Source organism: Ochotona curzoniae, unplaced genomic scaffold (genome assembly GCF_017591425.1).
Source record: "Ochotona curzoniae isolate NIBS_2020 unplaced genomic scaffold, NIBS_Ocur_1.0 contig_1014, whole genome shotgun sequence".
NCBI classification, from domain to species: domain Eukaryota; kingdom Metazoa; phylum Chordata; class Mammalia; order Lagomorpha; family Ochotonidae; genus Ochotona; species Ochotona curzoniae.
The window spans coordinates 49,165,853-49,179,878 of record NW_024464920.1 but is presented as its reverse complement, the minus strand read 5'-3'; the positions used below and the strand labels follow the sequence as shown (position 1 = coordinate 49,179,878).

The 14,026-nt window shown below is 62.0% G+C and overlaps 1 protein-coding gene across 1 annotated transcript in view; it reads right to left on the bottom strand.

Moving 5' to 3' along the window:
• SREBF2 (sterol regulatory element binding transcription factor 2) overlaps positions 1-14,026 on the bottom strand; it is a 41,963-nt gene that overhangs the window by 1,475 nt on the left and 26,462 nt on the right. Inside the window, exons 5-18 of the mRNA XM_040986868.1 lie at positions 13,765-13,986; positions 12,906-13,020; positions 11,965-12,146; positions 10,560-10,752; positions 10,292-10,473; positions 8,499-8,772; positions 6,307-6,476; positions 5,200-5,368; positions 4,044-4,161; positions 3,467-3,576; positions 2,981-3,113; positions 2,396-2,564; positions 351-536; positions 22-133 (exon numbers count right to left, since the gene is read on the bottom strand). Of these exons, the coding sequence (XP_040842802.1) occupies positions 22-133; positions 351-536; positions 2,396-2,564; positions 2,981-3,113; positions 3,467-3,576; positions 4,044-4,161; positions 5,200-5,368; positions 6,307-6,476; positions 8,499-8,772; positions 10,292-10,473; positions 10,560-10,752; positions 11,965-12,146; positions 12,906-13,020; positions 13,765-13,986 (2,335 nt within the window). The remainder of the gene's footprint in view (positions 1-21; positions 134-350; positions 537-2,395; positions 2,565-2,980; positions 3,114-3,466; positions 3,577-4,043; positions 4,162-5,199; positions 5,369-6,306; positions 6,477-8,498; positions 8,773-10,291; positions 10,474-10,559; positions 10,753-11,964; positions 12,147-12,905; positions 13,021-13,764; positions 13,987-14,026) is intronic.

Below are 14,026 nucleotides of genomic sequence, written 5' to 3'. Positions count from 1 at the left end.
AGGATGACCAGGTACACTCACCGTGCTTGGTGCCCTGGGGACTGCGGCGTCGCAGGCTGTGCTCCAGCAGCTGGTGCGTGCGGGTAGGGCTGGCCCCAGCCATCAGGCGCACAGTGGCTTCATGCAGAAACACCTGGGGCAGCACAGGAGGACGCAGTCCAGTCCCAGGTCCTCCCTCCCCACGCCCCAGTGAGCATTCCCTGAGCTCCCTGCCTTGCTCTGTGCTGGATGCCAGTCCCCACTGTACCCGAGACAACCCAGAGCCTGGCCATGTCATGCTGCAGTGGCAGGCCTAAACTAGGTTCCTGATGGGCCAAGTCCATGAGCACCTGCTGGGCTCTGGGCCTCACCTTGCGGTAGGCTGGCCGGAAGTTGTGTGCCAGCCGGCGCAGGCTGCCCAGGTCCCGCTGGAAGCCTGCCAGTTCGGTGCCTGATGCATGGTAGGTCTCACCCAGGGCCTGGCTAGCACTGGCCTGCTTCTGCCAGAGGGTCGTCCGCAGTGACAGTAGCAGGTCGCAGGTGAGCAGCTGGAACACCTGGGCAAGTCATAGGATGGGGACAGGTGATGAGCTGGCCCTAGGAAAAGGGTCCCAGTCCTGGCAGGCCCGCCCCAGCCCACGCGTGGCAGCCCTAGGAGGAAGGCAGGGGCCTGGAGCCTGGAGCCTGGGAAATGCCTGCCAGGGAGCAGGCACCAGGCAATGGCAGCATGGCCAGCTCGGCAGGGTGGGAATGGGGCCGATCATGCGCTCTGAAGGCCGGGTTCCCCACTTCCTGGGAGGCCTCCCAGGCCCGAGGCAGAGACACCAGAGAACCCGTAGCCTCCCTTGTGAGGAGCAGAGGCATGGGATGGTAGAGGCGCATGTGGCGCGGTGCTCGGCTGCGGGGCTGACGGTGACCTGAACTCTGTCCTGGTCCTGCTCTGCAGTGGGCACAGCAGTAGGTGTGGAACCCTGGCATGCAGCCTGTCCCCTGAGCCGGTTTCCTTATCCACACGATGGATCCGCGTGTAAGTGGGACAGGATTCAGCAACTGCGTCAGGCTGCCCACTTGCCCCCCATGCACAGGCCAAGTAGGGAGGAGACAGGAGCTCCCAGCTCGCCACCTCAGTCCTTCCTGGCCTCGCCTCAAGGCAGTGGCCCATGGAGGAAGCTTTGCCACCCCTCTGCCATGCTGGCTTCTGGCTGCTTATGAGCACAACAGCTGCAGGCCAGCTCTCAACTCCGTGCTCCCTGGACACAGGTGATGGGGTTATCTCTGGGAGACTTGCTGGGGAAGGCCACAAGGACACCTACCAGCCTCTGCTTGGCCCGACACGCCCACTGTCAGACTGGCACACCCTGGGCCCTCCACACCATCCAGGCCCACTCAGCCTTTGTGCCCAGACCCGGGCTCTCAGAGCCTGGTACTCTGGGTCACTCCTTGTCCTTCTTATCTGGAGCTCAGCAGAGCGGACAATGCTTACTCCTACCCCTGTCGCTGCCCTCCGGTCTGGCTGGCCCTGGGGACCCAATAGTGGCAACAGTGCCCTCTAACCAGGATGCCCACCCAGGGCGAGGGTCCTGGGTCAGCGTCTGGGACGGCTGTCCGAGGCCCAGACAGGCCTCTGGGATGCACTGGGGTGGCTGTCTGAGGCCCAGACAGGCCTCTGGGATGCACTGGGGCGGCTGTCCGAGGCCCAGACAGGCCTCTGGGATGCACTGGGGCGGGTGTCCGAGGGCCAGACAGGCCTCTGGGATGCACTGGGGCGGGTGTCTGAGGCCCAGACAGGCCTCTGGGATGCACTGGGGCGGCTGTCCGAGGGCCAGACAGGCCTCTGGGATGCACTGTGGAAACATTGCATGGTTACCGCCAGAACATGCAATGCAACTACAATGCACCGCAGCTGCCCGCCAGGAGGGGGCACTAGCCACGCGGGTGCCGGGCCGGCTCAGGCTGTGACAGGTCTGGGGGTATAAGGGGCCCACTTGGAGGTCTGCAGAACCCAGGAGGCAAGGCAAGCTGCTTGGGGTGCAGCATCCTGTCCCAGCTACTTCATTTCCCATTTAGCTCCCTGCTAAAGCACTTGGGAAGGCAGCAGAGGATGGCCCAAATCCCAGGGCTCCTGACCCTACAGGGGAGAAGCTCCTGGCTTGGGATCAGCTCAGAGTCAACCACTGCAGCCATTTGGGGAGTGAACCAGCAGACGGAAGAGCTCTCTCTCTAACTCTGTAAATCTGCCTTCCAAGTGAATAAAGTAAATGTTAAAGCAAACAAAACAAAACGCTGTCTGGAGTAGAGACGGAGCCCTGGTTAGCTGGGGGAAGGTTCTGGAGAAAGACTTGTGCCCATCTCGTCCACTTTCTGAGAGAAGGGCTGCACCAGGGCCCTCCCCGAGGGGTCAGCTGAGCCCACTCACGTGGCTGAGGCCTGGCTCGGGGGCGGCCCCACTGACATTGAGGCTGTTCCACAGGTGGCCACTGGCCCGCTCGCAGTGGCAGAAGGAGGTTTGCTGCCCGTCGGCCTTCCCCGGGAGCGAAGCATGCAGGGCTCTGCAGGCGTGGGACACGGCCTTCACCAGGGGGCTCCTGCAATCGTGGCAAGGACAGGCAGGTCAGAGCAGCTGGAGCCAGCGGAGCCGGGGACTGTCACCCCCATGCCACTGTGATGCATGGCTGACCGGCTCCCCACCCCACAGCACCTCCTTCGCCCAGGCTGGGAGGAGTCAGCCCTGGAGACCCCGCTGGTATGGAAGGTATGTACCGGTCAGCGCAGTGACAATGGACCTGGGACATCAGACACATGAGAACCCATCCCTTCTGCACTCTCCGAGGTGCCTGGTGGTCTTGGAGGCCCCATGAGCTCCTGGTTCACACGAGGGAAGGGGGTACCCTCTGCCCTCAACTCCCAGCTCCCACCGACCAGGCAGTCCTGACTCATCCCCCTGGCATGGCTGCACTGACCCACTACTGACCCAACCCACAAGGCCATGACGCTTACGTACTCGGTCACTTCCAGGGCCTTGGGAATGCGCTCCAGTTGGGTGAAGTGGGAACGCACAGCTGCATCGTCTCCCTGGAGCCAGCTGATGGCCATGGTGACAGCGGTTGCCCACCACCGGCAGACGAGGTCAGGGCCTGGGTGGAACAGTGCAGACTGCAGCCCCGCCCTGCCATGCATAGCCCACTGCAGCAGTCCAGTGGCTTGAAGACACTGCTGCCAGTGAATGCGTGCTGGCTCCCAGAGGCATGCTGGCCCCTTGGGCTTCTGTGAGGACGCTGCAGGCTGGGGTCTTCCTCCCAGGGACGGGCACAGAGGGAGGCAGGGGATGGGCCCAGAAGTGCAGGTGCCCAGCTGGAAGCCTCTTCAGCAGCCTAGGGGGCATCGAGCATGGGGATCTGCCTGTGACCACCCCGGACCCTGGGGACAGAGGGGTTGGAGCGCTGCATGGGGACCACCCGAAGACCACATGGCCGCCTGGGGCGCTCACCCAGGGCTGACTGCAGTACTGAGCTGCTGGAGAAAGGTGGGGTCGTTGGCCCCACTGAGTCCAGGAGGGAGTGCAGCAACCGCAGGTACTCCAGAGCGCTGGAGAACTCACTACAAGAGAAGGAAGGACCACCGATCTATCACCGAGTCCCTCCCCTCACTCAGCCCAGTGCCCTCCGTCCCTTCAGCCCAGTGCCCTCCGTCTCCTCAGCCCAGTGCCCTCCGTTTCCTCAGCCCAGTGCCCTCCCTCCCAGGCTCAGCCACTCTCGTCCTCCCTCCACGACTTAGGCCACATAGTGGGCATTGTGCAGGAGCACAGGGAGGAGCCAGGCACCGTGACACCCCGGTGTGGGATGGGATCTGCCTCTGACACACTCACCACCCCCACTCCTCAGCTCAACAAGAATACACTCGTGAGCTTTGTGACCTGCCTCATGCACGGGCAAGCAAGGTATGAACTCAGAGCCCAAAGCAACGGGCAGGCAGTGTGTCCCACGGGCTCTCACTGTGAGGACCTCATGTCCAGTGCCGCATGAGTTCCGACCATGCTTCAGGGGGGTACAGCCTGGGACCATTACCAGCTGTCTTCCTCCTGGTCTCCCGGCTTCCTCTTGGCCTGTGGCTTCACCAGGGCCTCTACGGCTTGTTCCAGCAGGTTCTTGCAAAAGGCCTGGTGGACCTGGGCAATGGGGTCAGCTGAGGAAGAAGCAAGAAGCACCCATGTCACCCAGGAGCTCATTGTGTCTCTACAGCAAAAACAGGATGTGGAGGAGAACCCAAGGAAAGGCGATGCCCTGGAAATTCCAGAAGTGCCCCACTCCGCCGCGGCCACCATGGGCCGAGCAGGACCTGCCTCTTGACTCAGCGCTCATAGCATACATGAAGGTCATGTGGGGCAGCAGCAGCCGCAGGCCTCACCAGGGAAGGCTGGCAGCTACCCCGTCTCAGGGCCACGCAGTGGGGACGGCTGCTGTGCTCAGCGCGATGGAAAACCAGTCAGCCCTGCGCTTGTCCAGAGCCTCGCCCTGGGACCCGGAGCCAATGAGGACCGAGCTGGATGAATCAGAGCTCTGCTCTCCTCTGGCAGGCCCTAACCAGAGCTGGCTGCTGTAAGCCTCCCTCCCATGGGGCAGACACAGAGGCCTCAGTGTAACAAGCAGGATGAGGGACAGCTAGGCACACCTTCTGGGCACGAGGCACAGAAGCCGGGGCAGCGGGAGTCGGCCGTGGACACCTCCACATGCTTCCGTGGATCCTAACAGCACTGAAGTCGGAGACAGGGCAGTGCCCGCCACGTCTGACGCCCTGCAGGGCTTGTGGGAAAGCGGTGCCGGCTGGGGAGAGCCGCCAAGCACCGAGTGGGCATCCACGCTGACTGACCAGCCCCAGTGCTGCGAGGCCAGGTGAGTCCACTCCGATCACCATCAAGTGCTGGGCACGGAGAGCTGTACTCCTCCCGGTGCCTGCAGCCCTGTCCCTGTCACTGCTCGGAGAGCCCCTGCCACCTCCAGTGTCTGCAGATCACCCGGAACAGGGCTAAGGACAGGGCACTCCTTCGCCATCTGTGACCACTGAGGAGGGCAGCTCTAGAGAGCCGCCGAGCCAGCAGAGCCAGCCAGGCCTCGAGGGCTCAGCCTCGCTTCTCACAAACACACAGACTGCAAGAGACCTAGACGGGTGTGTGGCACCCCGCGGCCCCCTCCCGCCCGGCACGGCCGCGCCATGCACACTCACCTGGGTTCCTTTGGGCGCAGTATAGACTCTCCTTGGCGGCAGACTTCACCGACCAGCTCCGCTCCATGAAAAATTTCTGGCCCAGTGGGTGGCAGAGCCAGCGTAGGGAGTCGGGCACCGCACTGTGCTCGGGGCCACAAAGGCTCTGGGCTCGACTGAGGAAGTAGCTCTGTGGAGGGACAGGACTGGGTGACACCCATGTGGCAGCAGGCTAGCCGAAGCCCACGGTGAGCACGGACAGGGACCGGGTGGAAGGTAGTCCTTTGCCATGAGGGCGAGTAGCTTGGGGGACAGTCAGTAGGCTAGGCCAGGCCAGGCCTGGCAGCAGGTGAGGGGGCAGGCACGGGGCACCCACAAGCCCTTGCTGCATCCTGTCCTGCAGGTCTGCCTAACCCCACCAGTTGGCACCCTGCACTGGGGGTGGTGAAGGCTTGGCAGCCTGGCACACTGGCCCAGGATCCGGGGACTTTTTTTTCCTTCCGTTTTAATTGGAAAGAGTTTAGCATAGTTCCTGTCAGGAGAGGGAAGGGCAGGGTTGTGGTAACAGGTACAAGGGCTGAGTGGCACCTGGGCTGTGTGTGTCTGGATGACCCACGCAACGCAGGAGGGCTTGAGCCCCAGCTCTGCCTCCTCCTCCTCTGTTTAAGGATCTGGGTCCTTGCCACTCCCGTGGAGGACCACACTGATCTAGCTCCCTGCTGGTGACCCAGAAAAACAGCAAAGCATGTCTAGGGATGTGAGCCCCTATACCCACATGAGAAACCCTGAATGAGACACGAGGTTTCAGATCAGCTCGGCTCTGCCTATTGCAGCCGTTCGGGGAATGAACCGGCAGAAGTTTTGACTTCCCCTCTCTTCCTGTAACTATGACTTTTAAATAAACGAATAAATCTCAAGAAAAAACAACAAAAAACACGAAGCTGCCACGTCCCACTCTGGAGGCTCCGGCTCCAGCACAGTGGGGTTCTTCCCCGCTCACCCCGTCGACTCCAACCCTCACTCTTCTCTGGGTGCCCACAGATGCCCACTCATCCCGATTTTGCCACCTGAGCTCTCAGCTGGGCGTGGTGGCAGGGGCCTTGCTGACGGGCACAGGATGGTACTCACGGCCAGGAAGCCCAGTTTGCCTCCGCACCGGGTCTTGAGCCCCACGGCAGCTGTCAGGTGGATCTCAACCAGAGTGCTGGGCGGGATCTTCTCCTCGGCGCACTCGGCCAGGTTCACGGCACACAGGGCCATGTGGACGGCCGAGCAGGCAGAGCCGGCCGGGAGCTTCCCTAGGGCAGGCCAAGCAGAGCCAGTGTCAACAGGCCTTTCAGGCTAATCACCCACATTCTCTCTGCAGCTGGAGGCGCAGCTTTACCAGAGGGGGGAGAGCACTGCGATGCGCCCTACACCTCTGGCCCTGTGCACCTGCCTCCCTCCCCGGTCATGGCACAGGCCCCACGGGTGCAACAAGCAACACCACCAGCTGGGGCCACAGTTGGCTCACACCGTCTGCATCTGTGACACCAAACATACTCAACAGGGGTAGCAAAGGAAAATCCCAATTTGAATTTGTGTGCATTTAGTGAAGTAAAATTGAGCAAGGAGAGCTGGGCAGAGGGCCAGCAGGTGACAGCCGGGGCGCGTCCACTATATCCTTGCCTCCAGAGTTGCGCAGGGCTCATCTCAGGTGACCCTCCAGCCCACAGACAAAGCATCCTCGCACAGGCCCAAGGGCCCACCCCAGCACTCCTGGGGCATCATGCTGTTGCTGGCACGGAGGTGGTGCAGGCCGGCAGCCTCCTGAGGGCCCGTGCCAGGTCCAGTAATGGCAAGCCCAGGTCTCCTGCCATCGCTCAGAAGGCTCCATCCACTCAGAGGGAGGCCTCGGTATCTGGCTTCGTTCCTACTGGCTGGCCGGTGTGTCTCCTCCAGGAGGGATGGAGAAGCAGGCCACAGTGAGGATCCTCATTCACGCCCCTTGGTCCCCAGCGCCTTGCACAGGGCCTGGACCAGGGGGTGCTGAGAGCTGCACGGCTGCCCAGCATGACAGAGGCAGGTGACCTGGTGTGGGGTCCACGGCCACACCAAGGTTCCAAGCAGCTAGATGGCCTGCCAAAGCTCTGTCAGAGTGCCTGGGGCCCAGCTGCACAGCCAGGTCCACTGCCAGCTCCATCACCACTCCACCAGCCTCGACTCCATGTTGGCTGAAACTCATGGCCATTGGTGGACACTGCCGATGCCTCTCTGGGGTCATGTTCAGGGTTATCTCCTGGCCCTCATCTGCTCAGACACTTCAGCAGCAAGCGCCCTGCTCCTCCCACCCCAAGCATCTTCTCAGACTTCTCTAAGTGCCCCTCAGGCAGCTCCACCTTTGGCAAGCTGGGGTCAGGGAGTGTCCCCCATAGCTGTCACTCGCACCTGCTGCCCACGTGCCCTTGGGTCTCAGGGGAGCGGGTTGCTGCAGCCCGCTGCCCACTGCCCGTGTCTCAGGGTGCCTGCTGCCGCTGCCCACTGCCCGCATGTCTTGGGGTAGCCGGCTGCCGCTGCCCACTGCCCGCGTCCCCTCGTGTCTCAGGGGCGGCTCAGACTGAAGCTCCGTGCCTCTTCCCCAGGAGCTGCTCTGCCTCCTGCGTCCTCACCTATTGTCAGCAGTGCAGTCCCCACCCCAAAGTGCCAAGCAGAAACCAGGGACAGTGTCAGCCGGTCCCCTTCCTCGCCAGTTGCAGCCGACAAGGCCACAAGCCCAGTGAGCTCCACCCTCTCACCGTCCCTCCCCAGCTGTCCTTTCGGCCTCTCTGATCTTTGCTCCGCATCGGCCCGTTTGGACTCCCTGATTTTGCCCTGAGCCTCGTGGGTCCATTTTCCAACTGACGTCAGAGGGAGCTGTGTAAGCTCCAGACACCCTAACACAGGTCATCTTTCTGCCACCCTTCCCTGAGGCCTGAGGGTGGGGTGTCCTAGGGGCTCCCCCTCTGGGCCAGGCCCTGTGTGCCTGGCAAGCACGTCTCCTGAACAGTGCGCGCTTCCTCCTCCGGGGCCACCAGCTCCCATGCCAGGCCTAACACATGGCGTCCCTCGCCAGCCACTCTGCCTGTCCGCCGGTGAGCTGAATGATTACAGTTCATGGCATCTAAAATGCCATCAGTCTTAGGTCTTCCCCCGTTACTTTAAGTTTCACAAAGGGAAAGCCACCAGCTAATCTCACAGACACATCCTCCGTGTGCAGACATAAGAATGCGCATAACCCGCAAACCACAGGACGAGCCCTTCTTTGCGCACGGCGTCAGGGCCGGGGAGGGCAGGCGGCCTACCTGTGATGTGCAGCTGGTGCAGCCTGTGGTAGGCCAGGGCCGCGTCCCGGGCGCTGGCCTTGGCTTCGTCCTCGAAGCCGGCTGCGGTGGCAGGTGCCCGCCGGCGCTGGCACACCTTCTTGAGCAGCCAGCGCACCAGGCGCAGCTTCTGCAGGCTGTAGCGGATCACGTTCCAGGACAGGCTGCAGGCCAGGTCCAGGCGGGAGGCGGGCAGTGCCCGGCCCAAAACGGACAGGCATGTCTGCAGGTTGGTGGCGGCAGCTGCGAAATCCCCCTGCAGGGCGGCAAGAGGGTGGCATGTGAGGGTGGCTGGGCTGGATTTTTTCCTCTCCTCTCCTTCAGGGGTAGGGGAATACATAATTTATAAAGGCAATTGGAGGGAAGGGTGTCTTCCTCCCAGCCCTACTGCCTAGTTGGGTGTACCATGCTCTGCACACTCCTGTGGGTCCTGGAGGGTCTCAGGCACACGCCTGGGGAGTGAGTCCGAACACAAACCCTTGGGCCTCATTCAGAGCCTTAGGGTTCAGCTCTGGTAGTTTGGAGAACCAGGGTTTCAGACAAAGCCAGAGCCAATCCTCACAGCCTGATGGGCTCCCAGGGGCAGTCCATGGCACTGCACTGGGGGCCCCTCCCGCAGGCCCCACCAGCTCAGACCAGTCACACGGCTCTGGGGAACGCAGGGTGATGAGGGGGAAGTGGCTGAAGGTGCCCGTCCCCAGCACGACCATCTCAAGGATGACAGAAGCACGCAGCTTCCCCACGCTCTGCTCCCATCCCTGCTCGCCCCTCACGGCCTGCTGTCTGCCTCCTGCTCCTTTGCGGAGCCCTGGCACGCCAGGCGGCCGGCCCACCGAGGCTTCCGGTAGTGTCTGTCTCAGTGTCATCACCTCCTTTCCACCTTGGGTCTCGCATCTCTCTCCAGGGCACATCTCCCTGCAAACTCCAGGCCCTCTCACCTGTCAATTCTCACCTGGCATGTTTCAAGGGCAACTAACCCAGCTCTGTGCACGTGAGTCCTCCCTGCCACAACACTGTCACACAGCCACGAGAACACCACTCCTGAAACACACACCTTGCACCTGCCTCGGATGCTGCTCTCCAGGACACATTCCCACTCACAACCTTGGACCCACGGCCTTGGCTGTAGCTGACGGCAGCCAAGTGCTGGCTCTTGTTCCTCGAGGCATGAATGGCTAAACTCCTCCTTCAGTGCTCTGAGCTGGGCTGGAATGTTCCAGTACATTCCCCTGAGCTGACTCCCAGCACATCAACCTTCACTGGTTCTCAGGACTGTGGATAAAGGCCTCAGTTGGTTACTGGCCCAATCCCCCTCCAGCATGGGGCCCTCAGCAGCTGCTCTAACTCACACTCAGACACATCCACTGCATCACACAGCTCCGCTGGGCTACAGGCGGGGAGCACCTGCGGAGGGCCAGAGACGGCCAGAACATCACAGGGCCGGCTCTGCCGAGGCAAGCACAGGTGGGACTGCAAACGCTGTAAACCTACAACAGGCTGACTTTTCTGCTAATGATTCTATACAGCACCCAAACGGCCCTCAACATAAAACAGGCTCCAGGCCATGGGCGGAGGCCCTGCTGCCCCCCGCCGCCCGCCACTTGCTTGTTCTCATGTCACACCCTGGCTGACGGATCACCCACCATGCAAGCACGAGCCCTCCGCTGCCCTGGTGCTGTTCAGGAGCAGGGTCCCTCACCCCAGGTCGTGACATGAGCTGCTGAGCTCTCGGCTGGGCCTGGGGAGGAAGGTGCGGGGTGGGCAGCAGAGCTCACCCTGGCCAGGTCCAAGTCTGCCTGTCGCCGGTGCCTCCAGAAGGTGACAGAGGAGCGTGAGTGTGGCCGGATCACCGGTTCTCCGTGGACCAGCAGCTTCACGAAGACGCTGAGGATGACCACGCCGTTCACCAGCCACAGGAGCAGCGTTGGCATCACCCAGTCCAGCCAGCTCACAGGATCTGGGGGTGAGCCCGGTGTGACGCGGACAGGCATGCCCCACACGGGCCCCTGTGACCTCTCCCGCCCCGGCTGCCCAGCTGCCTACCTGACTCCAAGGAGAGCATGGTGCGGCTGGAACCTGGGGAGGTGTGCTGGCTGGTGTCGTGGGTCCCTCTCCACTGCAGCAGGGAAGTCAGGGGGTTGAAGGAGAGGCAGAGGAAGGTGAGGAAGCACAGCAGGATGCGAGAGCGGTCCACCATGCCCAGTGCCACGGGCGGCGAGTCGGGCTCGTCTTTGACCTACGAACAGCCTGGAGGTTGGTATGCGCCCCACAGGGCTCGGACAGCCACTTCTGTTCACACAGATTGCTGAGGGAGACAGGAACGAGCCGGGAGGGAATGGGGCAGTCCACGATCCCCGGGGCGCAGGCTGCCTGGCCGGCCGAGGACATATTTCCCAGGACAAGGGGAGTGGACGGTGACTTTCCTTAGCGGAGAGCTCGAGCTCAGTGGAGAACTGCCGCCCCCAGTCCCGAGGGGCCGAGAGGGGATGGGCAGGTGTCTGAGGCCGAGAGGGCTGTGTGAGCCGCCCGCCTGCACAGCCTGCAGGAGGGGGCTTTAGAAGGGCCGGCCTGTGCTTTGTGCTGAGGTCACGTGGGCGCGTACATTTGTGAAAACCGCTGGGCTGTGCGTCTACAGTGGGCGTGCTTTATCACATCATGCCCCACCCCCCTAACCCGACCACAGCCCATTCTTTTCTGTGGGCAGGAGCAGAGGGAGAGAGGCAGGGGCCCCGACCTGGAGCCAGGAGAGGCTGGCTCTGATTCCCCCACCTCGAGCCCCGAGGGCGCACACTGCAACAATGTCAGGGCAGCCATCTGAACGTGTCCTCTGATGAGCCAGAAACCTTGGTTAATTCCCCTCTCGGGCCACACGGCCTGTTGTTACCCAACAGTCACATCTGTGAACTACATGGAAGACAGTGCCTCCTTGGTGACCCTGAATACATGCTACGATGCACAGCTTTGTCATAAACGCACACCAGAAGGCAACTTTGTGCTTTTGCTGCCAGAAACCGTCAACGTCAAAATGCGGTGCAGAACCCAGGGGTCTCCGCCGGCTTCCCGGATGCTCATTAGGCTCGGAACTTCTTTTAACTAATTCCATTAAGTTGCAGTCGCCAGGGGCTTTCTTTGAGGATTAAAAGCCCTTGGTTGCAATGTGATCTGTTACACTGCAAATTGAAATCATTTCCAGAAAGAGGCAGCCTTGTCCTCAGCCAAGAGACGCGCCTCTCAGAGCGGTCCTGCCAGGCTCATCCTGGGCCCACGGGGGCAATGAGGCGCCGCCAGCAAGCAGCTCCAGGCTCGGTTTTGGGCTCGGCACTCGCTCCTTCCCAAAAGGGCCTCTCAGCGGACCGGTTACACTGCAGGGGGCTTACTTTATTGGCTAGGAGCTGGCTGGTTTCACACTCCCACCCCGGTGGACGAGGCTGCCTGGGCCAGGTCTTACCTTTGCATCATCCAACAGGGGGCTTCCAGGCTCAGAGTCGATGGAGTAGGGGGAGAAACCAGCTTGGGAGCCCGAGTCGGAGGCCGGAGGGGACATCAGAAGGACATTCTGGTTAAAGTCGTCCATCTTCAGGTCCACATCACTGTCCACCAGACTGCCTAGGTCGATGCCCTTCAGGAGCTCTGCAAAGAAAACCCCACTGAGAGGCAGGCATTGGGGCGCAGGGGCCTAGGCCGCTGCCCTGGGGCACCTGCCTCCATCCCGCTGTGTCAGTGTGGGCCCTGGCTGCCCTGCTCTCCATCCGGCTCCTGCTGACACCCCCTGGAGGCAGCGACAGCTCAAGCCTGGGTGGAACGCTGGGCCCTGGCCTGGCCCTGCTCTCCATCCGGCTCCTGCTGACACCCCCTGGAGGCAGCGACAGCTCAAGCCTGGGTGGAACGCTGGGCCTGGCCTGGCCCTGCTCTCCATCCGGCTCCTGCTGACACCCCCTGGAGGCGGCGACAGCTCAAGCCTGGGTGGAACGCTGCCCTGGCCCCGCCTTGGATGTTGCAGCCATGTGGGGGACATCTCTGCTTCTCCTTGTCTCTGTCACTCTGCCTTTCAAATCAACCTTTGGGACCAGCACCGTGGCGTGGCGGGTTACGGTGCGCCTGCCCCTCAGTTGGGAGCACAGGTTCCAGGTCTGGCCGCTCTGCTTTCAGCTCCCTGTGAGTGCACCTGGCTCAAGTGCCTGGGTCGCTGCCACCCAGAGGGAGACCCAGACGGGTTCCAGGCCCTCGACTTCGGCCCTGCAACTGCTTTGGGGAGGGAACCAGCACGTCCAAGTGTCCTTCCTCTTTCCCCTCCTCTCCCTCTTCCTGCAACTCTGTCGCACTCGGCTGTCCGAGGCCTCCTGGGCTGGGCGTGCAGCCAGCAGGGGCCTGCCTGCCGTGCGCACTCACTGTTTTTCTGGTTCGCCAGCTTCAGCACCATGTTCTCCTGACGCAGCTTGTGGTTGACCTGCTGCAGGTATTTGATGTAGTCGATGGCTTTCCTCAGCACGCCGGACTTGTGCATCTGAGAAGGAAGACACGGGACAGCGCGGTGAGGCCACGGCGGGGAAGGGCAGAGCCATGGCTCACCTGCCCACAGCTGTGCCACCTGCAACAAGTCCCTCCGCATCTCTGAGCCTCCCCTACTGACAGAGAGGCGTGCACTGAGGGCCACTCGGCCGACAACAGACACTAACATTGCTGCCACTGGCTGTGATAATCCTGGCGGCAAAAACGCATTTTAAGGAAAAGGAATGACAAAGCACCAAGCCTTGCTGGACAGTTGTCATGTCGATTCAAGGTCGACACCGTCCGCAGGTACAGACCCCAAGGAGGACTGCTGTCCAAACAGTGGCCAAGGCGAACGGACGGAGGTAACCGCTCTCCCCCTGCTGAGCACCAGCGTCCTGCCTGCTACTGGGCAAACACCCAGCCGTCACCTTTCCTATCGTCCCTCAAAGGCAAAACCACAGTTGGTCACTCCTGAACATGGCTAAAACTAGGCCAGTGATGGCTCGGGCTGACTCCAGGGAGTGCTCAGCCCTGTGACTGGCAGGTGGTTTCCCCCAGCTGGACGCTGGGGCCCGGGAGCGCTCCAGGGCGTGGACGAGGTCTGCCTTTCCCACCCTCAGCCACCCCCGTCAGGCTGCCCAAGATTTTATCTTCTTGACAGAGGCATTCGTCTTGCCATCACTCAGCCTGGGCCCAGGACTGCCCTGACCCCAGGGCAGGTGGGGAGGTGCCTGGAGGCATCCTGCCCAGCACACACCTTGGCATCTGTGCCCATGACCAGGTCCTTGAGCTCGATGATCTTGTCGTTGATGGAGGAGCGGTAGCGCTTCTCAATGATGTTGTGTGTTGTCCGCCGCTCTCCTTCCTTGGGGGGCTCCAGCTGCTTGACGCCCCCGGGCACCTGCTTAATGGGCACTTTGTCCTGCCCCATCATCACGGGCATTGTGGTCAGAATGGTCCCGTTGCTGCCCACCAGGGTCTAGGAGAAGTACATAAACAGGCAGAACCGCCCCTTCGTC